The sequence below is a fragment of the Euprymna scolopes genome, chromosome 15, assembly GCF_053919585.1.
Source record: "Euprymna scolopes isolate OS-2025 chromosome 15, ASM5391958v1, whole genome shotgun sequence".
Classification (NCBI taxonomy): domain Eukaryota; kingdom Metazoa; phylum Mollusca; class Cephalopoda; order Sepiida; family Sepiolidae; genus Euprymna; species Euprymna scolopes.
In genome coordinates this window covers 93071530-93096550 of record NC_136496.1, presented here as the reverse complement: position 1 = coordinate 93096550, position 25021 = coordinate 93071530, and the positions used below count along the sequence as shown (strand labels likewise).

At 31.8% G+C, this 25021-nt stretch overlaps 1 protein-coding gene across 1 annotated transcript in view; it reads right to left on the bottom strand.

Annotated features, from left to right (window-relative positions):
• LOC145293987 (dolichyl-diphosphooligosaccharide--protein glycosyltransferase subunit STT3A) overlaps positions 1 to 25021 on the bottom strand; it is a 55818-nt gene that overhangs the window by 15341 nt on the left and 15456 nt on the right. Inside the window, exons 3-11 of the mRNA XM_080140880.1 lie at positions 23725 to 23907; positions 21414 to 21559; positions 18312 to 18509; positions 16250 to 16360; positions 14982 to 15062; positions 13493 to 13649; positions 9037 to 9189; positions 6784 to 6866; positions 4313 to 4474 (exon numbers count right to left, since the gene is read on the bottom strand). Coding sequence (XP_079997006.1) covers positions 4313 to 4474; positions 6784 to 6866; positions 9037 to 9189; positions 13493 to 13649; positions 14982 to 15062; positions 16250 to 16360; positions 18312 to 18509; positions 21414 to 21559; positions 23725 to 23907 — 1274 coding nt within the window. The remainder of the gene's footprint in view (positions 1 to 4312; positions 4475 to 6783; positions 6867 to 9036; positions 9190 to 13492; positions 13650 to 14981; positions 15063 to 16249; positions 16361 to 18311; positions 18510 to 21413; positions 21560 to 23724; positions 23908 to 25021) is intronic.

Here is a 25021-nt window from a genome sequence, read left to right as displayed (position 1 = left end):
TTTTATTTCCATACTTTGTGGACCAGGCGCAAACGCAGACCCCATAATTTTAATGAACCACCGTTCTGCTAGATCAAACATACCCATTCCTGTGTCTCAGTACATCTTCTATCGTTATATGTAATCAGTTTTCTAAAATAGTCAGCCATATAGGAGCCTATTCGTGACCAGACACACACACACATTCAGCTTTATATAATATATATATATATATATATATATATATATATATATATATATATATATATGAGCAAGCAGTTAATAAAATATGTTAAAAAACACTTTGAAATGAGTTATAAACATATTTAATCTAAAAAGAAAACACTAGATAAATGGATAGTCCTTCATCCGCGGAGTTTCGAAGAAATAATCTCCTTTTCATCAGAGGGTAGGAATTAGCAAAATGCGGGATCGGATTTTGCATGCAGACGTATTTGATGAAACAACAAGTCAAAGATCTTACTTGAAAACAAAATGTTAAGCAGAGGGAATATGGTAAAGAAAAAGGTGATTACACATGAATGGATAATCTGGTGGAAGATAAAAAATCCAGTGACGGTAATCAGTATTTATATTTTAATATTATATCTATATATCTAGGCACCGCCAAAAATGGCCGCAAAATCAAGTTGTTGTTGTTTTTTAAAACGAAATTACATTTATTAAAATCCATTATTTCTGAGTAACTTTTTTTTTTCCAGAAAGATAAAACCCTGAATTTTATCATATAGAAAACAGAATAATGTAAAACTTTTTCTACTATTTTTAATTCAATTTTAAATGTTAAATTTTCCCAAAAAGTTAACAATTGACATTTTTTGTCTTGCACAAAGAACGTACTTAAATATTTAAAAAAAAGGGTTTTTGAAATAATTAATTAATTTATTTATTGTCTAACTAAGATTTAGGATGATTTTCTAAGAGAATATGCAAAAATATTATAATATAAGTACCTGAATTTCAAATAATTCCACTTATTCATATAGGTAACCAGATATTTCGCGTTGACGTAGAGTTCAGATCGACTCTGTTTACGTTTTCGTTTGATAAAAAGCAAACTATGGAAGACCAAACAGGCCAAAAAAAACTTATTTTTCAGTGACGAAAATTTCAATGTATCATTAAGCTGAGGCTGGCCAGTACCAGATGGATGATCATTTGTATGCGTTTGGTTTTTAATGTGTATGTGTGTGGGGGCCAGGCTCCCCAAAATGGGGGGGGGGCAATTTAAAGCAGAATAAAAAAAAATTATTTCAGCGCGTTTGGTCCACCGTAGTCGAAAGGCGGCAAACGTTTTCAAACGGGATCGAAAAAAAAGATGCTATTTTTAACACAAAGGGCACAATATTTATCGAATTTTTTTTTTTGGTATCGATTATTCAAAGCATGCCCTGTTTAATAATGGTCATGCATTATTCGGCTCGCTAAAAAAAAATTGTTAATTTATTTATCAAAAATTTTAAAATAGCTTTTTTCGTATAAATATTAAAAAATTTTTTTTTTGTTTTGCTTAACTTAAATTAATTATTTTACTTAACATATTCACCGAATTTCACACTTCAAAACTCAAAAGCGGGATAATTAAACACAATCGAAGTTCTGATATTCAGACGTCAAAATAAGGTATGCAAACAATTTTTTTTTTTTTTTTTTTTTTGAATCTATAATTCTGTCCCTTACAACAACACAATATGTTGATTTCAGTTTCAGATGATTATTTTAAGCATATTTGTTCCCACTTCAAAACAAGGGGGGGTTTTGTTAGCAAAAAAATATATATATATAAATATCGTTTATAAAAAATAAGTACACTGTTATAAAGTTCATTCTTCTCCTAATAATCGCTGAAAATTTCGTATTGATCGGATAATTACCTGATTTTTGGTAGATTTTTAAAAAGACGGTCCGTCAAAAAGTACTGACCTGCCCCCCCCAGTTTTGGCGGTGCCTATATATATCTATAAAAGTGAAAGTTTCTGTCTATCTGTCTGTGTGTGCGTGCGTGTATATTTCCCTACGCAATTTTCAGTGTACAGACTCGAAATTTGATATACAGGGTACTAAGATTTGAGAAAATCTTTGCAATCCATTTACGGCCAGAAATTTGGCTGCTAAGGGGTCAAAGTTCAACGATTTGACCTTTGAGCACTCTACCAAACTCCTCTGCCAATTTTGGGGATAAACAATTGAAATTTTAGATATAGGTTCATTGGATATGGATATAACTTAATTTGTACACAAAACAATGAATGTTAAGGGGTCATAATAGGGGTTAAAGTTTTTAAAAATTTACCTCTGCGGTCTTTACCAAATTACTCAAACTATTTCTGGTCTAAATATTTTAAATTTTACCTAAAGGGTATTCAGAGATATGGCAAGCTTTTTAGTCAGTTTGGGTCAAAAATTTGAGCTACCAATATATAAATGTATGTATATATGTTTGCATGTCCGCCTAAAAGGCAACGGATTTTCACAAGATAAGTATCATTTTGAAGCTCGACACTTCAGACGACAAATACCAAAAATTTGGCTAAGAACATTAATTTCTTCACACTCAACTGGGCACTTTTCTACAGGGAAGGGTCGCTTTTTTAGCTGATATTTTCAAAAGTCATCCCCTCTTTTCGATTGTCTAGCCTTAATTTAAACCTACATCACTTCCGGTTTGACGGTGGTCATAACAGCAAAGACCATGTTTTTCCCCCCGTTCTTTTCCTACTTTACAGTACGGGTTCAAGTCTGCCTTCCTACTACCACTTTTTTTTTTTTTTTTTGCTCAACACACACCTCTAAACACCCGGGCAACGCCGGGCACCCATGCTAGTATATATATATATATATATATATATATATTCAGTATTTATATATTTTAGTATTAAATATTAGTGAATTTTTTTCAATGTAAGCATTGTTTACATTTTAAAATTTGTAAGTTTCAAAAGCCAATATAATGCAGAATTCTTTTTTTTTCAAATAAACATTGATTTATTTGAAATCAACTAAGTTTCGTCAATATAATGCTATCATCAGAAACAGGATTAGTTTGGTTTTTTCTTTTTCCCCCCTTCCTTCCTTGTAATATGGTGTAACTATCGAAAAGTAAAGTCTGTGTGTTCTTCAAAGGCAATATTTTCAGTATGTTATAATCAGTGTCTTGTACTGGCTTTTTAATCTTACAATTTTCAATTCGTATATATTATTAATTATATTACCATCTTAAGAGGAATGCTTTCTCTCACGATTTCCTTTATTAATTAAAACCAAGTCTTAAAAAAAACTAGTGACTTTGATCTTATTTGGAACTTGAGAAAGCATGAAACAGGTATGACATATATATATATATATATCAGTTAAAAAAGTGTCTTTTAATATATTGTAACCATGGTTTCATATGTTCCCATGATTATTAGATGGTATTATTTCTGAATTTGGAGGAAAATTCAATCTTATTCTAGTTTTAACTAAAAACACACAGAGATTATGAATTCAACTCCAAATTCAAAAATTACACCATCTACGAAATCATGGTTATAGTACATTACAAACAATTTATCTTTGTAAGTAATACTAGCACACCACGTAGAAGTTGAAAGATACACTTAAATATGATATTTTAATTCATGAAAATTACATATTTATTATTATAGAGACAATTCTCTATTGATTATTATATTGAACCTAATATATAGTAATGAGATTAAAACTATCTATCTATATATATATATATATAAAAATTGGGTGCCATCAGCTAGAATCAAAACCAAAATATATAACTTTCCACCCTCATTCGTTAGACAAGATTCTTTAGCCTCTGTGCCATGCACATAAGCATATAAGGTTGGCAACTCAGTTCTTGCCGGTTTTTAAATCTACATTTAAAAAAAATTAAAATAAGAACTAACAACTATTTAATCAATTATGTATTTTCCGTTCGTGTTCACAACTTTTTGCCAACTTTCAACAAAATTCTCAATACCTTTTCGGTAGAAATCATTTGATTTTGACTTGAAAATAAATTTGCAAAACAATATATTTAAAAAACAGCAAGAACTTAGTTTCCAACCCAATATAAAAATTCACCTGCCATCCTTTTTTTAAAAGACGGAATTGCATGATCATTGAAGATGCAAGCAATGAAGAGGGCATATATATATATATATATATATATAAATTCACCTGTCATCCCTTTTATAAAAGAGAGAATCACTCGATCATCAAAGACAAGATGCAAGCAAGCAAGGTCCACAGTCTATAGGTCTATAATTATAGAGATTAAGCTGAGTATAAAGAGTTAACAATCCTGCGTACTTACTTCATTTCTGAGAGGATATGAAGAATCTGGTCGTTTCAATTTCTTCTCTTTTCGTGATGCATCTAAATTTTTCATATAAGTGGAAAGTGTTGATGAGAGACCAATTCCAGAGAGAATACACATGACAGGGGCAAGTACCAACATTAGACGCACCATCACACCCTAAAAAAAAAAAAACGATGAAATACAGGAAAATTGTATGGATTACAAAATACAAGTAAACGTCTTTTCATAAACAAAAAAGCATATATCTTACAAATTTATGCATATCTTAAATTCATCTAAAATTAAATGTTTAAAATCCAAATGGACAAGTTATTCAATAAGTTCGATTCAGCATTGTAAACAATTGTTTTTTTGTTTTGTCTTTACATGGATATTCAAAATCAAAGGAACCAACTACTTTCAGTTTTATAGTCAGCTACAACAATAACTTTAGACTGATGATACAAGTCTAACAAAGCAAAAATATTATGACTAACTTCCATCATTTAGATCAATTTTCAATTAAATTTGAAGTCAAGAGTGCAAGTTGCATATAAAAACGTTTTAATTTGAATAAAATATGCATCAAGCGTGCTTGAAAGCCAAATCACAATGCAACATTAGGAAAATAAACAGATATTTTACTTGCTTGAGATTTATAAATATATTTCAGAGCTAAGCTTCATCCTCAGTATGTTTTTTTTTGTTTTTTTTTCTACTTTCTTGCCATGTAAAGTTGGAGAAAGAAAAGTTTGTTTGTAAAGAGCCGATGGAACTCACACCCTTGACGTTATTCTCGCATTGCCTACACACACTGTTCTAATATTTCAAAATACAACCGCTGAGATACAACGCGCGGCTCTTTACAAACAGACTTTTCTTTCTTCAATTTTCAAGAAAGAAGAACAGAAAAAAAGAAAGAAAACATACTGCGGATAGAGTTTAGCTCCAAAATATGTTATAATTTCAAACAAGTAAAATATTTGTTTATTTTCCTAATATTACGTTGTGATTTGGTTTTCAAGCGCACTTGATGCATATTTTATTTAAATTTGAAGTACTTAATTGAAAGGGAGATAATCCTATATAAAACGTTGATTCTTGTTCAGAATTCTCCCATAAAAAAAAAGAAAAAAGTAAAAGCTATATGATATACAAATCTGAAGAAACGAAAACATATTCCAAAAATGACCTAAATTGATCAAGCAGTTTTATTTTTATAAAAAAAACATTTTTAAGCAATTGATGGGAATTCGTACACATTACAACATAACTTAATAAAAATCGTTTTGTCTTTTTTAAGACTGTTTTCAAAATGGCGGACAATAATTTAGCAAATACTTGAATTTTCATATTAATGTTTCTAAATTTATATACCTGTTCAATTTGAACTCACAAATAATACCTTTTGATGTTCTCAATAAACAAAAGTGATTTACATCTTTAATGTCTTCTTTTTTTTTTTTTAAAACTGTACTTAATGATTAGAGGACTTTCATAAGTTGTCTTTCAAGTAGAGGAAAATTTGAGAAACTCACAACACACATTATTTCAGCTAATTGGGACAAACTGCAAGAAGCAATGGTCAACCTGTAGTTCAATGCAATGCTAGCTGAATCATGGTTGTTGATCTGTTGATGAATACCTCTCACTTGAACAGTTGAGAATGTGAATGGGGACATGATTCTGGCATACATGAACGGAAATTTAAATCTAACTTTCGATAAATTTTTCATGCGTGCCAAATTATAGTCTTTACTAGTTTGCTCAAATGATATTTTTGTTTCAATAGAAAGGCAGCATTTTAGGTTTTTGTGTTTCTGTTCCATGGAATATGCCATATCCAGGCTTAAAATCAGCTTGAATAAAACGCATGCATGCACGTGTGTCTTTTTAACATGGTTTATTGCAATTTGCTTTTTCTTTTGCCGATAGATTTGATTCAAGCATAGAATGTTTTTAGAGCATCTTATATCTTTACAAAGCCATCATTCGCCCACGCATGTAGTATTCTTGCCATATAACTAGTCTCTCACTCTTGCGGTCCTCAAAAATAAAAATGAATAAGAAGTTAAATCTAATGTCACACTATCACCAAAGCTCCAACCTCTGTGCCATCACCACAATATTGCATCCCTATCCTTGTTTAACAAGCACTTTAATAGGTGTTCCGATGAACTCTTAACATAGTAAATACTCCCAACTCAACAAGCAACAAAATCCCACCTCTTCACTATTTAGGTCCCCAGCTGCCAGAAAACCTTCTACTCTAAGTCTCTTTCCTCAGACTGCTATTCCCTTCCAGTTTTCTGCTTCCCTGACATGCAGAAGTTTAAATGTAATGTGAACAGACATCACACTAGCTCCTTATATCTGAATGGCAGTATGCCTTGTTTGAGGTTAAAACAAAAAAAAAACAAAGAAAAGGTTTTGTTCATATTTGCAGCAATGAACAAATTGAAAAGATGAAAGATGAACTGACTTACAGCAAAGTAGATGCTGGTTACACCATACATAACAATGAAGATGTTAGCGTCAGTAAGACGGTTGAAACAGAAGTACAGGCCAGCTGGGAAAGAAAAAATATGAATAATATCCAAGATAAGAAAGAAAAAAAAAGAAAAAAGGGAAAGAAAAATAGAAAAATATGAATGGAAAAAAACAAGACAAAGTTTGGGTTGACGTGCTCTCAGGCCTTCAAATATATTGTTCATGTACAGCGACGTTTTCTCCGTAATTAAGTATACCAACTTCCAGACCAAAAATATACCAAACATTGATGTTATTGTTTTTTTTTCCTTTATAAAACTCAATCATGCTCTGCAAAAACAAGAATTTTCCTCTACAAAACAAATACCATGAATAAATATTTAATGACACATTAAATGGCCGAAGAACCATAACTGTCTGATGTGGACGGTATTGAGTAATGATCTGCTGTAGTCTGTCTTGCGCATGATTTTTGTTTGCCTTCCTTTCTGTTCACGAGATTTGTAGAATTCTCCTTAAAAACCATATCTCTGCTGCTATCAAACAATTTTCAGCAGCCTTCATAATCGTCCAACATTCGCGACCATGACAGAGAATCAACCATATGTGTGTTTTCAAGATTTGGATTTTTGTGTTCAGTTTTATGTTTCTGTTTCGTAAGATGCACGCCATGCTATGGAAGGCGGAATTTGCCATTGTGATTCTTTTCTTGATTTCCGTGTCACTCTTATCAGATGTAATAGTACAACCTCGGTACTTGAATGAATCCACCTGTCTAATGGTCTCACCTTTACATTTACCTTCGTACAATATGTGGAGAATAAAAATAGCATTTCAATACTACCTCTAAATAAAAGTCCCCTCAAGGGGAGAGTTAGATACAATACTGGTTTTGGTACTTGTACAGTTTAATCAAGACATTAAAAAATGAAAATGTTGAGGAAAAAAAAAAAAAAAAAAGAAAAAGTTATATCGTACATATCCGTTTTGGACTGAAGTTCTGTAAAAAAAAAATTCACTTAATTTGATAGAGTAGTATTTTTTTTTTTTTTCAGTGAAAAGACATTTTTATCACAGCACGTTGGAGGCAGCCATGTTCGGATTTTTAGAACATGCCATGGGGAGATAACTTTAAAACGCCAACACCCCTCTCGCCATCTTCAATACTAGCTTTTCTTCCTAAAAAATCGAAACATGGATACCTTTCAATCAGTATCATAAATTTTTTCGCTGTATAAAAAAAAAAAAAAAAAAACTAATTGATCAAATTACATGAAATTTTTTTTTCAGAGAACTTCATTCCATAACGGATATGTACAACATAACTTTTTTTTTCAATATTTTCATTTTTTAATGTCCTGATTAAACTGAACAAGTACCCTGGTTTTTAATGCAAGAAAAATCCGGCTCCTTAAAAGGGGTATTCTGGACTTGGACAAGAATAAAATTATCTTGGTCTAGAAGGATTTTTTCTTTTTTCACAAATTGACGGCAGAAAATATGAAGTGCAGTGTCAGAATAGATACCACACTTTACTCAGTCAAAACACCAACTTACATATATGGAAGATTAAATTTGATTGTAGACACAATAACAGAATTAATACTAAAGACAATTCTTCATATTTCAGAATATTGCAATTCTAACACTTATGAGAGAATGTGATGAAATTTTGGGTGAAAACAGACACCAAAGCTCCATTACAATAAGATATGCTAAATAGAAGAACCTGTAGACATGGAGATGGTCGAGAAAACGTGACAAGCCCATGTCTGCATTTTGACAAAGAAATTTGTTCCTGTTCAGAATTCCACTTATTAAAAAACAAAAATACAGAAAAATCTGTATGAAACAAAATGAAAACATTCTAAAAGTCACATAAATTGATCAAGTAGTTTTATATTTTTAAAGAAAATCATTTTTAAGTAATTAATAGGAATTCACAGACCTTACAAAGCTCTTGAAAGTTTTAATTATTGTTGAGTTATCTTCCTCGTTTTTTCAGACTATTTTCAAGAATGGCGAGGCATCATAAAACTTGATTTACTCAGTTAAAAATAAAACATACATGATCAATTTATGAGATTTTTGGAATATTATATTTTCGTTCTGTCACAGGTACTTACATTATAAAGATTTTTATTTATTTTTGTATTTTAATATAGGGTGAATTTTGCACAAGAACTAAGAAATTTACAGTTTGGTCACAAAAAAAAAAAAAAAAGAGAGATAAAATGAGTGTCACCTACTTGGGAACAAGAAAACCAACATTTGCAGATCAAAATAGAAGGAACTCCAAGTTGTCGGCTGATGTTCAGAGACAGATGCAATAATGGGGATGTTATTTTTAGCATAGGAAGGATCCAAAAGGGCATAGAAACGACCCGTCCACGGAGAGATTTCTGAGATCAGGCGATAAGGAAACAGACATCAAGCGAGGAGAAACAAATGGATTACACAGGATGACACACAAAAGATTAAAAACGTTATCAAATTTAACCAATGCACACACAAGATCAGGGGCACAAAATTAGTTATTTTGTTTCATTTTTTAGTTCACGCTTAATAACATCTGGATAATAACGTGTTGAGGCATTTCATGTTCATACATGTTATCACTTTTCACACAAGATTTTTTTTTGGTAACGTCACAAAATAGGGTTTGTGGGTGATATGAGAAAAATAAGTTTGTGTAGGCATTCAAAATGTTTATCTTGAATATTGTTACATGAGGAGTCATTTCAAGTAAAAAGTTTATTTTACCCATATAAACTAAAGAAATGCATGATTAAAATGTTTACACATAGAATTAAGATGGATGCCATCAGCAATTTCGTAGAGCATGAACCTTGCTTTGACCTTGCGATCAACAACCAAAATCGAGTGAAACGAAACGAACGAAGCTGACAGTTCGGAACATGACAATTTAAACAACTTTTATTTTTACTTATGTAGAATAAATGCAAGAAAAAAAAATATGAAAAATAATTTAAACAACTTTTAAACAATTTTTTTTTATTTTAAATTAAATTTCTTTTTATACTTTAGAATGACAAACGATTTAAGCAACTTTTATAGAACTTTTATTTTTAAATAAAATCTATATTCAATTAAAATGAAAAATAATTTATGTAAATATATGATGCAGCAAAGGATTTCGCCGAATTTATTCGTGCTACTCGCTTTCGACATAAATTCATAAAGATACAAACTAAACAGATTCAACAAAGTCCAGTCGGTTTTTTCTGTTTTACTCGATCTTAGTTTTTGATCGCAAGGTCAAGACAGCTACTTGGTCTACAAAATTGCAAGAGGCAGCCATGCTTATTTTTTTACTTATTCAATGTTTACACATTTTAATCGTGTATTTTTAAAGTTTTGTGTCATAATGTTTAAGATAACATCTTTCATGCCTTATTTTGCTCATATCAACCACAAACACTAGTATGTTACCATTTTTCTTTTTTGCATTTTTTTAAATAAAAAAAAAGATGTCTGATTAGCAAAGATGGTTATAAATCTGATTGTGCTAAGATAAAAATAAAAGACTAACTTCACCCATTTTAAAATTAATTGTTCGTAAATCAAATATGTTGTCCCCTCGACTAAAACAGTACAAAATTTTAAACACATTTCAAAAATTGATATTCATTTTGATTTGAATTCTATTTAGCTTTTTATAGTAAAAAGAGAGAATATCTTTTTTTTATTTAATGAATTGCCACAATTTTAAATAAAAAAAAACATTTGTTTTATTTACAGTGGCAATTATTTTGACAGAAGAGTATATGCAAGTCTTACTATCTAATAGTCCTTCTCTCCTCCTGTCAAAATGTCTTATATTTTCACTTGATTCACTGATAAACTACCAGGAACAAGTGGAAATTTTATAGCTGTATATCATCTTTCTATAAAAATACTCCTTAGCTTAATATTTTTGGATAAATACAGCAAATGTCTTAATATTAGATTTGAAAATTTTAGAAAGTAATGCTGGAAAATTTTTATTAAATCAAAATGGCATTCACATTAATCAAATAAAAGTTATTTTCCTTTTTTCGTTCTCATTTTGCTGTTGCTAATTTTACAGGTGGTTGCTTCAGTAGAAGAGAAAAACTGTATATACGATTGTTGCTTCAAAGTCAGATCTTAAATAGGAGTAAGTCACATTTTTTGACAGCATTATTTTGTAAGGTTAAATCTGAAATTTTTTTACAATCAAGTAATGCTATATGATTTATCATTAAACGATAACAAATTTTTTTTTAATTAATTTTTTTACTGAGACTTTCTCTGGTAACCACCCATATCCAAGAAAATTTTGTAATTTCATTCCCCCCCCCCCTCATTTTGTTGGTAATGCCAAGTCCGGGGGTAGTGGCCCTTAAACAAGAAAATAAATCGTATATCCGAGCTCATTGATGATTGTTTTAATAAATGAAAAAATTATTTTTTAGTTAATAAAAAATTATTCCACATTACTCGGTTTAAAATTTGCAAATTCAATCTTACAAAATAATACTTTCAAAGAATGCAACAAATTCCCATTTAAATAATAAGGTAAAAAAAAAAATCTTTTTCTTTACCTGCATTTGAAGCATTGTGTATTAATTGAAAATAAGAATTACGTATATAAATGGATATGTTTGGAAGGCTAAAAACGATGCCGACCTCTGCTGATGACTTTTTTTTATATCAAGCCGTTATCAAGACCCACAGACTGACACACACTCGCTCACAGAATTCCACCATGCAGTAAAGGAAGAGAAAGAAAAAATGGACTCTCCACTGATAAGGATGTATAGCATCAAAATATATCTGATATAAACAAATAAATTTGTTTATTTTAAAAAAAAAAAAAAATTGCATTGATTTTTAGCCTTCCAAATGTATCCATTGTTATTTCCTATTTAAGTGTTTTAACCATTTGATTGATATATTGTAAAAATTTAAATACTTTTACAATTTTCTTTTTTACTGTAAAAAGAAATATATAAAAGAAGTGAAAGCTAAATATTCTTTAAATAAATAAAACAAATATTATTTTTAATAGACAATTCTATTTATAATTTCTCAGTAGATTTTGAAATGGGTAAAAGCTAATATTTTAGCAGGGGCTACCTGGCATTACTCAGTCATATAAATTTAGATAGAAGTGAAATTATGTGTAAAAATCTTTATATTAAAATTTCTATCTCTCCCTCTCCCTCCAGCCATCTTTTATGTTTCTCTCTTTACCTCTCCTCCTTTTATCATCTTTCTCTGTAAACCTTTCTGTATTTGTTGCCCAACCCGTTCCTCTGTAGTTTTACATTGCTGAAGCAAAATGTAATTCAGATACTGAAGCGACTTTTTTTTAAATGTAATACTTTATTTATTTGGTACTTGTACAGTTTAATCAAGACATTAAAAAAAATGAAGATATCGAAAAAAAGGTTATATTGTATGTATCCGTTTTGAACTGAAGATCTCAGAAAAAAAATTTCACTTAATTTGATCGAGTAGATTATTGAAGGCAGACATCTAGGGTTTTTTTTAAATTTTTGTTTTGATTTTAGAAATGCTACAGGGGAGATAACTCAATTTAAAGTGCCGACACTCCCTCCCCATCTTTATTACTAGCTTTTCTTCCTAAAAAAAGTCAAACCTTTTGCTCTGGATCATAAATTGTTTTTTCGCTGTAAAACAAAAACTACTTGATGAAATTAAGTGAAATTTCTTTTCGGCGAACTTCATTCCATAACAGATACGTACAATTAAAACTTTTTTTCAATATTTCCATTTTTTAATGTCTTGATTAAACTGTACAAGTACCATTTACTTATTTGCAAACTATTATCCTCATCTTCTAGTTGAGGTTTCACAAAGTTTCAACCACTATTCCTCTGGCCTTCATCACCACCTGACGAAGGCCAGAGGAATAGTTGGCCGAAACATTGTGAAACAACATCTAGAAGATGAGGATAATACCAGATAAGAACGAAACAACATGGATATATAAGACCAAAAAAATCTAACCATGATCACCTTTCAGAGCCTATGGTACAGTGGATAGAGACGTTAATCTCTACGGTTCCAGGTGAGCATTGTTTGAAGATAGCGGTTTCAAAGCCAGCCAGAGCCTTAGTTGGTCAAAACGTGGTAAGACGACAACAACTATGGAAGGCAGTAATTACTGAGGATACAGTTAAGAGACTCAGCATTCCTATCCCATCATGGTTTACCTGATAAAGGCCAAAGGAATAGTTGGTCAAAATGCTGCGAAACAACAACGAGAAGGGAAGGTTCACAAATAAAAAAAATGTATAAATTGCTCATCTCAAAGGAGTACCAATAATAATAACAATAATACTACTGTATTCTCATAGATATTTCTTATGGACAATGCCAAATAGAACAAGATAATGACATTCTTGAATACAGATAATTCCATTCCCTCCACCCACTTTCACGATACAAAGAGAAATTATGCTAATAATGAAAATAGTCCAAAGATAATGGATAATCAGCAATTACATTTTTCATTTTTTGCATTCCACCTTTGGCAAACACAGGACTTCAATTTAAAAAGATAAAGAGATAGAAGCAATTTTTTTTACACAGATTTTGTCTGGAAAATACTTTTCAAGGGAAATAGAGACTCATTTTGTCAAAGAAACGAACGAAATGGTGTAAACAAGATAAAGCGTGGCAAGTGAAGGATACTTCCAGTAGCAGTGAGAACGGCACCAACTGCAGTAACGGCACCCCCGGCCAACATCACCATGGTACGGAACAGAAGGTGGAATTGTTCTTTATTCAGTTTAGAGCGCACATAGTCGACAAACGCATGGATCTGGCAGAGTCCAAAAACACCGAGAGCCTAGAAAAGGGGGAAAAAAAATAGTGCACATGCGGTTAAGGAGATTAAATATTAAGCATTCAAATCTTTCAAATAAGATATGTCATACTATAAATTTCAGAAATATAAAAACTAACTTCTTCCCTTCCACTTTATTTTTTTTTAAATTACTTGTACGAGACAAGGCAGAGTTTTTTTCTCTAATCATTTAATTATACCTTTTATATTTGATAAAGTGAATTTGTGAATATTTTTATAAAATTATCAATATTTTAGCAATTGAATGGGTTTGAAATTTAATCATTATTAGTATTCTTAGTACAGGCATTACACAACCATACAAGCCAGCATGTCGTCTTCAAGGGAGATAACCTACGAAAGGCTTGGCTTGATGTGAATTTTGTAGATTTTGAGTAATAGTAAATTCATTTTAAATTAAAATTCTACCCGCTTATTTTCCGTAATTTTTGGTGTAGATTAATGTTTTTCATTGAACTGCCAAATTTCACTAGAGTTATAACAAAAATAAGCAACCAATTTCAGATGCCTGTTAGAGAGGGGCTTATTTTTTTCTTTTCTTTTTTATTTTCAAGCAAATTATATTTCTATAGATGAACTGGACACATCTTTAATCATTTTTCAGTTGCTGTTATCGTTTAAGACATCAAATGGAGCACATTCTTTGAATATATTCACTCAGACCAATTTTGTTGCCTTCAATTGTGTCATGACAATATTCAGTTATATTAGCCATTACAATTTGCAAATGATAATATTTAGTGGAGGTTTAAATCTATATAAAACATATGCAAAAAATTAAAAAACAACAAAAATAAACATGCATTCATTAGTAATTACTAATAAAGTAAAATTAAAAAAACAAAAAGAAAACTCTGTATGATGTACATACCCATGATGGAAAAGAAAATATACACCAAAAGTCATGTAAATTGATCATGTGGTTTTATTTTTTTTTATAAAAGAAAAATCATTTTTAAGCAAAGTTTTTCCAATGTTTCCCCACCTTATGTTAAAAATGACTTTCTAAAATCCTGCAAAAGTTTGAATTATTTGGAATTATCTCCCTTGTTCTTTTAAACCGTTTTTAAGAGGGCGTTGCAAGATCACTCATAATTTAACTATAAAATTTGATTTACATATTTAAAAATAAAACTAATTGATCAATTTATTTGATTTTGGTGCACAATATTTTTTTTTTCATCACCGGTATGTACATCATATTAATTCTTAATTTTTTTTTATTTTTATGCGAAAGGGAAAAAGGATTCTAGACAAGCACAAGTAAAACTATTCAATAAAACAAAGTAAATAATGTGAAAGATGAAAACTTACAGCCATATGTTCACTGGATTGCACCGGTTGGAAACCAACAAAGGAGATTTGCATAGAAAGGACAGTACCAAGACAATAAACCTGGAAATAACAGATTTCAAAGATCATCATTAAAACAAACCACATTCAAACAATTTTCTTTTCTTTTTATGGATTCAATAAGCATAAAAACGATCAAGTAACAGTTATTACGAAAAGGATTTTTAAGATAAATCTAATACTTTTTGGAAAAAAACAAAAAAACCTTTGTTAAAAGGTGTTTTTTAAGGCTTACAATGCAGGAATGTACAGTTGTTCTGAGCAGATGAATAAAAAAAAAAATGAATAAATAATTCAATAATTTTTTTTTATAAAAAATATTCAGGCAAATAAATAATTTTTTTTATTTAAAAAAAAAAAACCATTCAGGTAAATAAAAAAAAAATTTTATTTAAAAAATATTCAGGTAAATAAAAAATAAAATTTTATTTAAAAAACATTCAGGGAAATAAATAAAAAAAAAATTTTATTTAAAAAACATTCAGGTAAATAAGTAAATAAAAAATTTTTATTTAAAAAACATTAAGGTAAATAAAAAAATTTTATTTTTAATTATTGAATTAGTTATTATTCATTTAATTATCTGCTCATAACGACTGTACATTTCTGCATTGTAAGCCTTCAAAACACCTTTTATCTATTAAACAATGCTTCAAGCAAACCACACCAACATCTTTATTAATAATTAAGGCTTTGTTTCTGAATTTTTGAGATGAGGATTGATAATTTGTATTATATAGACGCTGGTTATCATCTCGAGTGTTATTCTCACAATGCTTCGATTGATGTAAACTCTGACATTCTTTAGATGTATCTTGTCAGACTCGAGAATATGCACAATATTAGGAATACAATTGCAAATATCATTCAGACTATTGTTCTCATCTTGAGGACCCATGGCATAACAGATAAAGTACTTGGTAAAATTCAGTTGTAAGTGACACTCTTCTGGAGGTTGAAGGTTTAATCCTCAGTGTGGACAATACAGTGTCATCTGCTAGTTTAATGATAAAGTAGTCACTATTGTGTTCTTCATGAACACAAGTCTTCTTCCAAGAAATAACAAAAGGAAAATCAAGAATATCTTCAGCCTTGTCAGACAAAAAAGACTCAATCAGGATACGTAACTGCTGGTTGGATATCAATAAAATTAAAAGCAAAAGAACTGGCAGGGAAAAGGAGTATTGTACTAGCGAGTTAAACATTCAGATAAACTCTAAAAAGCTTACCGTAGAGTATGCAACGTAGATGCGGTGGGAAAAACGTCCGGTCAACATCAGAGCAATGACATGAAGGGGGATCAAGTTGATGAGAAAGACGTAACCTCCCCATGAAGAGACCTGAAAGGAAATAAAGAATTCAATATGAATTGGAAGAAAAAAAGTGTTTTTAGCAATTAAAAAATATTTTGTCAAAACGTTTAAGAAACCATTCCAACTGTTTGCATAAACTGCAATCATCACATTAATCTTCGTCACTTGAAGTATCTTTTCAATATGAAGAAAAAAACGTGTAACAAACGAGTATCCAGAGGATGTGAGTACTTTGAGATAGGAATCCGAGATTCAGTTCCGGAAATGTCCGAAGTCGCTTACGATTTGAAAGCCATGAAAAAAAAAAAAAATGTAAAACGGTTGATGACACTAAGAATGCAAATGGTCAAGTTAAATTTTTAGCCCCCACCTCCTAAAAAAATAAAAAAGCGCTTTTCAAATTGTAAATGGTTTCAGTTATTTCCAGAACCAACTAGAAATTTCCTGTCAAAATATTCATCCTATCAATATTTACATTTATATCTCGATGTGCACTTCAGTCTTTAGGTGTATGATAAAATTTTCTGTGCTTGAATGATATATGGTTTGTTTCTGATAATTGGGATATTTAACAAAAAATTACACAAATATAAAACATTTAAGTACAGTAGAACACCGGGATATGGTGACCCTTGGATACGTTTTTTTTTTTTCAAGTTACAATATGGAATACAATGTTTTTCCAGCTCCTGGTTACAGTAGTTTCTCCATCTTACGGTGTTATTTATCATATTATTTGATTATATACATGTGTATTATATATTGTACTGTATTTTGTTACTAACTTAATGCTGTATCCCAGGGTTCTATTGTACAGGAAAAACACCACCATACATAAATGACCTATGTACCTGAAAAAGGGCATATCATTAAATGTAGAAATATAAAAGTCTATAAAAACACACCAGAAATTTCATATAAGAATTATGAAAAAAATGTAGAATGTCTCAATCCAAAGTACCTCTTTTTTGGAAAGGGGAACTGGATCCCCCCTTCCCACACACACATAAAAACAGATGTTGTGTCTGTTCTTATAAGGAAGTAAATAGAGAGCTTTCAATTGTAATATATCCAAATTCACCTTTAAAAAATTATATGTAACTAAATGATACAAAATGGTATCTAACATTCTGAACACTTTTGTTAGTAAACTCCATGCTACTAAGACTAAGCTTATTTCCTTTAACAATTACAAAAAAACCTTCAACCATCGATTGCCATGACAAATAACACCCTACCTGAGGTCCATCTTTCAAACTCTTCAGCTTAACATTCACAGGCAACATGAATTGTAAACAAATACATTGAGGACATTGCCAAGGCTGCTGAAAAGGTTGGCTCCCTCTACCATGCTAGAAAATTAGTCACGCAAGAGAGTATCCTATATCTTTACAAAGCCACAATTTGCTCATGCATGGAGTATTATTGCCACATCTGGGCTGGTGCTCTTAGACAGGCCAAAAAGAATTTTTTTAATCAAATCTAAGTCCCATCACCACAATATTGCATCCCTGTACCCGTTTTCCAAGTACTTTAATAGAATGTACTCTGATGAACTCATAGCACTTAGTCCCCCTCTGAAAATACATACTCCAGATTAATCAGACAAACAGCAAAATCCCACCCGTTCGCTGTTGAGGTCCTTAGATGTCAGAAGTCCTATTAACAATTTCTTCCCTCTGACTGCTAGACTTTCAAATTCCCTCAGTTTCTTGCTTCCCTAACTGTACTAACCTGCAAAGTTTAAAGGTAATGTGAGCAGATATCTTGCTGCTCAACTCCCCCTACAGTCCCGAGTTAGACAGTCCCAAATAGTAGTCCCTGATGTTCTAATATGCCTTGTTTGGAATAAAAAGGAATTTGAAAAAAAACAAAAGGAAAGAAAGAAAAAATTAATAAAACTATGGCTTCAGTTGAGGTTTTTGATTTTGCTTAAGCCAACACAGGTTATGTTCGTATCATATTTTTTTTTACTGACCATGTAAAAGTAGGCAAGGGCGCAGAGAGCACTCCAAAAGAGGGAGCCAGTCTTGACAGCTTTGATCCACATCGTGTAGGTGAGCAACATGCAAAAGATGGCGATCCCTTCATTATCGTAAGATCCAGCGACGGATCTGGAAATGTAACCCGGTACAATGGAAATCAGGGAAGCTGCTATCAAACCAGCACCAGCGTCCTGAAAAATCAATATCAAAGAGAAAATTCTGAATAAATTTTTATTAACAAAGCAAGATTTGTTGGAAACAATAGGTGGTCAAGTGATTATGAGGCATGCCAAGTTAAAGCTTTAGTGGGAAAAAGTATGAATTCATTTCTTCTTTTTTATTCTTTTATGGAAATCACTCCCGACAAGGCATGAAGCAACTTGATGTAAGGAGCTAAGAAAAAAAAAAAAATAAAAAATAACAAACGATATGTTATAGGGATAGAGCTCCTACATTTAATGTAGAAAACAGCAATTCTTCCCCCCTTGTCAGACAGAAACATCACTTTTCTGAAATGTGAGGACTAAAGGACAAATTAAGGGAAGCGAAAGTTACAACACTACCAAAAGTAAATCAAAGGTCTCTTTTCTACTCTCCTTAAATGTTTCTTTTTTTGGTCTCCAGACAAAAGGAGGGTGGACCTGTAAATTCACCAAAATATCATGTAAGCATTCTTTTATGATCCGATCCATGAAGATTAGAGGAGGAGGATTCTGACAATTGAGAAACCTTACATCTTTATATAAAGGGTGTTTTTTTAGAGGCGGGAAATTTAGAATTAAAATAAATCACAGAAAATATTTTTTATCATACAAATATCTAGTTTATTCCAATGATTAATTTTTGGCATTTATAATTGAAATACAATGGCTTGCATATATATATATATATATATATGACATAATCTAGAGGTCTAATTTTCACAAATTCTGCACATTCATTAGACAGTATTTCGGCAATAACATGTTGTATGTTGTCTTCCAAGTGGTCTATCATATCTGGTTTATCAGAATAGATATGGGATTTTACATACTCCCCCAAAAAATAATTTAACGAGGTTAAATCGCATGAATGAGGTGGCCACTTGATACATCCATTTCATGAAATTATTTGTTTATTAAAGGTTTCAAAATTATTATCAAAATAAATTTGCACAATTTCAGTCTCTTCATGACCCTGCTATCTCAACTGTTCTACATCTATTAACCTAGGAACTTTCATTCTTTCAACATGAACATGCCATCAAAGTCTCCTGTTCTGCACACATCTCCTTATAATGTCCATATTTAATCTTCTGAGGTTATAAGATCTAGGCCTGTCTTTAAATCTCTCCAGCAATGCATGTCCTCAAGTTCCAGACATTATCACACTGTGCACACATGCCTGATAAACTCTCCTCTTAGACAACAGTGGTAACACTACTGATTAGTAATGGAAGAAGTTCCCTGAACTTCCTCCATCCATTCCTAATTATTGCAATTATACTCTAGCACCTCCTTTCTGTACTGCAAGAATAAATTAACTGTACTTCTTGTCCAGAATTCCTCCTATATTAAAAAACAAAAATTAAAATTCCTATGATATACATGACAATGAAAATATCATATTCCAAAAAATCACATAAATTGATCAAGCTTTTTTTTCTTTTTTTAGATAAAAATAAAACTAAGAAAAAAAAAATCAAATATTACGAGTAACCACAAATGGACTCTACATCGCCATCTGGAAGAAACAAGGGCTGATAATTTCACAATTTAAATTTGCAAAATCAGCCTTGTAATGCCTACACGTTCTCAATCACTTAAAATGGTTTAAAAATTATTTTCTTTATAAAAAAACTTGATCAACTTACATGATTTTTGGAATATATTCTTTTTGTTCTGTCTCTATTTTTTGGTTTTTAATATAGAGAGAATTCCGAACAACAACTTTAATTTATTAGAAAACAAAGAAAACAATGTAAATAGTAACATTTATGTATAATTCAATAAATCCTGCCAATAATTTGGTTGCGTCCAGTATAAAAAAGAAAATATGATCACGTCTCACCCACAACAATAAACCTTAACTGTTTTCTACTAATGTTAGGACGATTCACGAGAATCGGAAAAATTGGAACTTTTTGGTATACTTGTCTCCATTGCTGATACTAATAAAAATAATAAATATGATCACCCCCCCCCTCCCTACACAAGTGAATTTTTACGTTTGCGAAAATATATTCACATATTACATGGCTTTTTACAGTAATCCAGAAAAAAAAAAAAAAATTCATAACTGAGATGGAACACGTACATCAAATCCATTGCCAAGGCTGCTGGAAAAATGGTGGGGTCGTTTTACCTCTCTAGTAGATATCTCTCTACTGATACAATTCTCTACCTGTATAAGAGCCAAGTACGTCCAAAGATGAAGTACTGTTGCCACATCTGGGCAGGAGCTGCTAGAAGCAGCTTCTACTGCCTTGACAGAGTTCAAGGCAAACTTTGTAGCCTAGTGGGGGATGCTCTTTTCTCTTTCCTGCAACCTCTTTCTCACAGAAGAGAAGTTGCGAGCCTGTCTCTGCTTTATCGTTATTTTCATGGTAAGTGCTCATCTGAGCTCCAATCTATGGTCTATGCTATCTTGACTTTCACAAAAAAATTTTTAAAAACTCGTCTAGCTGAAACCACTATCAATAATTTCCCTCACTCTTTACCTGTGCCTAAACCTAGATTCCATGGACAAAGCTTTCTTAGAACTGCACACCTGTGGAATTCTTTTTTGTTTTCCTGCTTTCTAACTAACTACAATATGGTCATGTTCAAGTCTAACGTGAACAAATTCTCGTTCCCCTTAAGTAATCTAATTTACCAAATTTCCACTACTAACGATTACTATGCTATATTTTCTTTGATTACTGTACACTCATTAACCTTTATTCTCGAGTGGCCCCCAGGCCTTGATAAGTGGTGACTGCTTTGTAGAAACAAAAAAAAAAAAATAAATAAATAAATATCTAAAGATTTCAAACGAATCGGAATCGGTAATTGTATCGGAATTAGAAAAAAAAAAAAAAAAAAAAATATTGGAATCATCCCATCACTACTTTTTACCTTTAGTTCTTTGGTCAGTTGATATGTAATCAAAGTGGTGAAACTGGAGAAGAGTGGAGCCAAAAAGACGCACACATTACGGATGTCAATGGTGATGTGAACCATATGCAGGAGATTGTAGATTACCGCAGATGTTACCATTAGACCTGAACAAAGAGAAGAAAAAAAAAAGCAATTAAGTTGTAATATATATATATATATATATATATATGATTAGTTTTTTTTGGAAAAAGAAATCCAGCAAAGTGCTCAATTAAAAGGAAAATCCGAAAATAAGAGCGTATTTATATTTTGTGTACAGAAAGTTGTTAGATAAGACAAGTCATTGGTACCGTCGGTTTCAAGCCCGATAATTAGAACCTTTTAAGATATCCATATCAAGCTCTCTTCAGCCAATACTCCCCAATACTTGGCTGAAGAGAGCTTGATATGGATATCTTAAACGGTCCTAATTATCGGGCTTGAAACCGACGGTACCAATGACTCATTTAACAACTTTCTGTACACAAAATACAATATAACAAAAAAACTCAGCAGATACAAAAAAAAAAAAAAAAATGGAATTGATGTCTTTTCCGATAGAGCTTTATAACAATAGCAATTAAGGTTCTATCTTACCATCTTAAGATAAGATTCCTTTCAACAGAATTAATCAACATTTGTTTCCTTAAGGTTTTTTCCCAATACATTTTAATCATGCAAAAAAAAAAAAAGAAAAAAAAAAGACATGTTAAAATACTCCTTAATTATTGGACGGAGTTAATAAAGATAAGTTTCTCTCCATTGCCACTTTCTTTAACCCTCCTCCTCCTCTCTATTTCTATATCGATGAAGAGAGCAAGAAAAGAGTAATAATATTTAACTCATAGCTGGAGAGCGAGAAAGAGAGGAAGCAGAAACAGACTAATTTGGGATTTAATTGCCTTTGTGAACTTGCTTTTGGTCCTTGAACAGAATCCCCCACCCCCTTTATATTAAAAAAATAAAAAATAAGGAAAAATCATTTTTAAGCAAATTAGACTTTTGCCAATACTTCCACCTTTGCCATGGTTTTTCAAAATCACCCAAGTTTGAATTATTTGGATTAATCTCCGTTTTTCCTTTTTTTTCTGTTTTCAAGATGATGTCACGAGTGTTTCTTATTTAAAAAATAAAACTACTTGATCAATTTACATGATTTTTGGTGTACGATATTTTCTTTCCATCATGGGTACATGCAGCATACAGATTACGTTTTGTTTTTTCTTACTTCAAACAATCTAACCTAGGCTTAATAGATAAGTTTTACTAGTTATGTGTTAACTAGCAGGGAGACCCAAGGTTGCTCAGGATTAAATGAGGATCAACGAATGTTGGATACTTCCAATACTTTTATTGCCATCAAAAAATCACCCATTTTTCAATCAAATCAATCGATAGGGATCCACTGTGGTGCACTGGGAGAAAGCTTCACATGCCTACCCACAGTGACTTTGTCCACAATATATTGTAGTCTACATTGCACTGTAGAAAACCTATTGATGATTTTAAAAAATTATTTTTATATAATGGCCTGAATTGTTTGGTTCTCAGAACATCTCACTGTTAGTTTGAATTTCTGGGGTCTGACAGATTCGTGTGCTTCTCTGAGGAAGATAGTTCATTGGACTTTTGTTTTGATTTACAATTTCTCATCTGCACATCTGCTATTCAAAAGAAGATGAGTGTCACTGTGATCTTGAAAAGAAAACTTTTAAAATGGGAGTTATGATTTTATTTAGAGGGAGAATTCTTCCGCTGTAGCAGAGAGGCTATATTGACTCTGCGACCAGAGTCAGAATCAAACAACTTTGGACCGGCACAATGTGCAAATGAAACGCATGCTGCACACGTTTAAAACACTTGATGTTTCTTGAGTATTGTTTTTACTTAATAAAATGAAATAAATTTTCATTCTAGTTCAAAAGAAGTTGTTTGAGAGTAACATTGAAACCCCCTTTCATTAATTAGTGGCCATAAACTAGTAAAATCTTTTTACATCCCCCCCCCCACCCTCGCTCACGATCACAGTATGGAACCTCGTATCCAAGAAGATATTATTCAAAAAGAACCACACACTTTCTTGAGTGGTCCAACTCTGAGCAAGATGCATTTCTCATCAGAGGCCAGCCGTCCACAGCATGCATCTGTGCACCACGAAACATGCAGCACTCTGCATGTTTCGTCTATTCCTACCATTTTAAAGATGAAAAATGAAAAGCAAACAAGAAAAACACGTAAAATATAGACAGGAAAGTCTGAATGATTTAAAGATTATGGGAAACAATGTTACCTGGGTAGATGGTTCCACCAATGATACGGCCCAATGGATACCAGGCACGATCATCAAACCAATTATGGAAGTTGTAGAATCCCTCTTCAGTAAGATATTTGGTCGTTCGATAGTTGAAGTAGGGATCAAACTCGTGAATCACGCTCTCAAATCGCAACACAGAGAAAAGACGTGTGGAGAAAGCTGAAACAAAAATAAAAATTAAAAAAAAAACAATTATAAGAACCATTTCTGTTTATTCCAAACTACAACATATACGGCATAATTAACACACTCATTACATCATCAAAGTTAAGCAATGTTGAGCCTGTTCAGTATAAGACGGGTGACCATCTGGAGAAAATTAGGTGCTGTACGTAGGAAAACATTGACACCTCCCTCAGAGCTACAAAAGCCTAATGCTGTCATCTACTCTGACTGGGATTTTGAAAATTGTAATTGCACAAGAGGAATAATGGATTTTATCTGAAGCAAAATGCAGTTGCCTTAAAAAAAAATAAAATAAAAAATAAAGCAACATTTGAAGCAATTTTTGCCGTCTATAAACTGCTTTCGAGCTAGGAGGATGGACTTCAAAAAGAGGAGGAAACATTCTATATACTTCATCCACAGCAATAGTCTGGTCTCTCCCTGATGAGATGTTAAAAAGGAGGACATAGCTGAGGAAGTTTTGCCTTGAATTCAGTCATTGAGTGATTGGTTTACATCGAATTGCATTCATCACTGGCAGCCTTTGCGATATTTACTTTCCATCTCACATCTGCAGAGACAATGCCAGCAATGAGATTCAGGCTCTCAAGTTGCTAGGCATCAGCATATGGCACAATAACATTGACATACCGGTTACCACTAGATCACCAAAGTTAAGCAACATTGAGCCTGGTCAGTACTAAAGTGAGTGACGATTTGCAAATACCACATGCTTGATCTTGCCATTGTTTCCAGTTGTCCTGGATTTCTTGCAACTAGATTCAGGCAGTGCCGACACAGGAGGTGTGGATGAAGATTGTGTAACCCTTACTTCATTATTGTATAGGCATCATCACAGGGGGTATCTATTGCTTTTAAAGATTGAATGGAGGCTATGAGACATCAGGTAACCATTGATCAAGTGGCAGGAGTTATTCAACGCTATGTATAAATTATTTGGTTGATCTGTGCTAAACCAAATATATGTAATATCAAGGTTTGTACAGATGTTCAATGTCCCTTTTCAAAGTTTTTCAAGGCCTTCTCCAGACAAAATTCAAGTTTTCAAATTTTTTTTTTTTTTTTTTTTTTTTTTTTACAATCTACA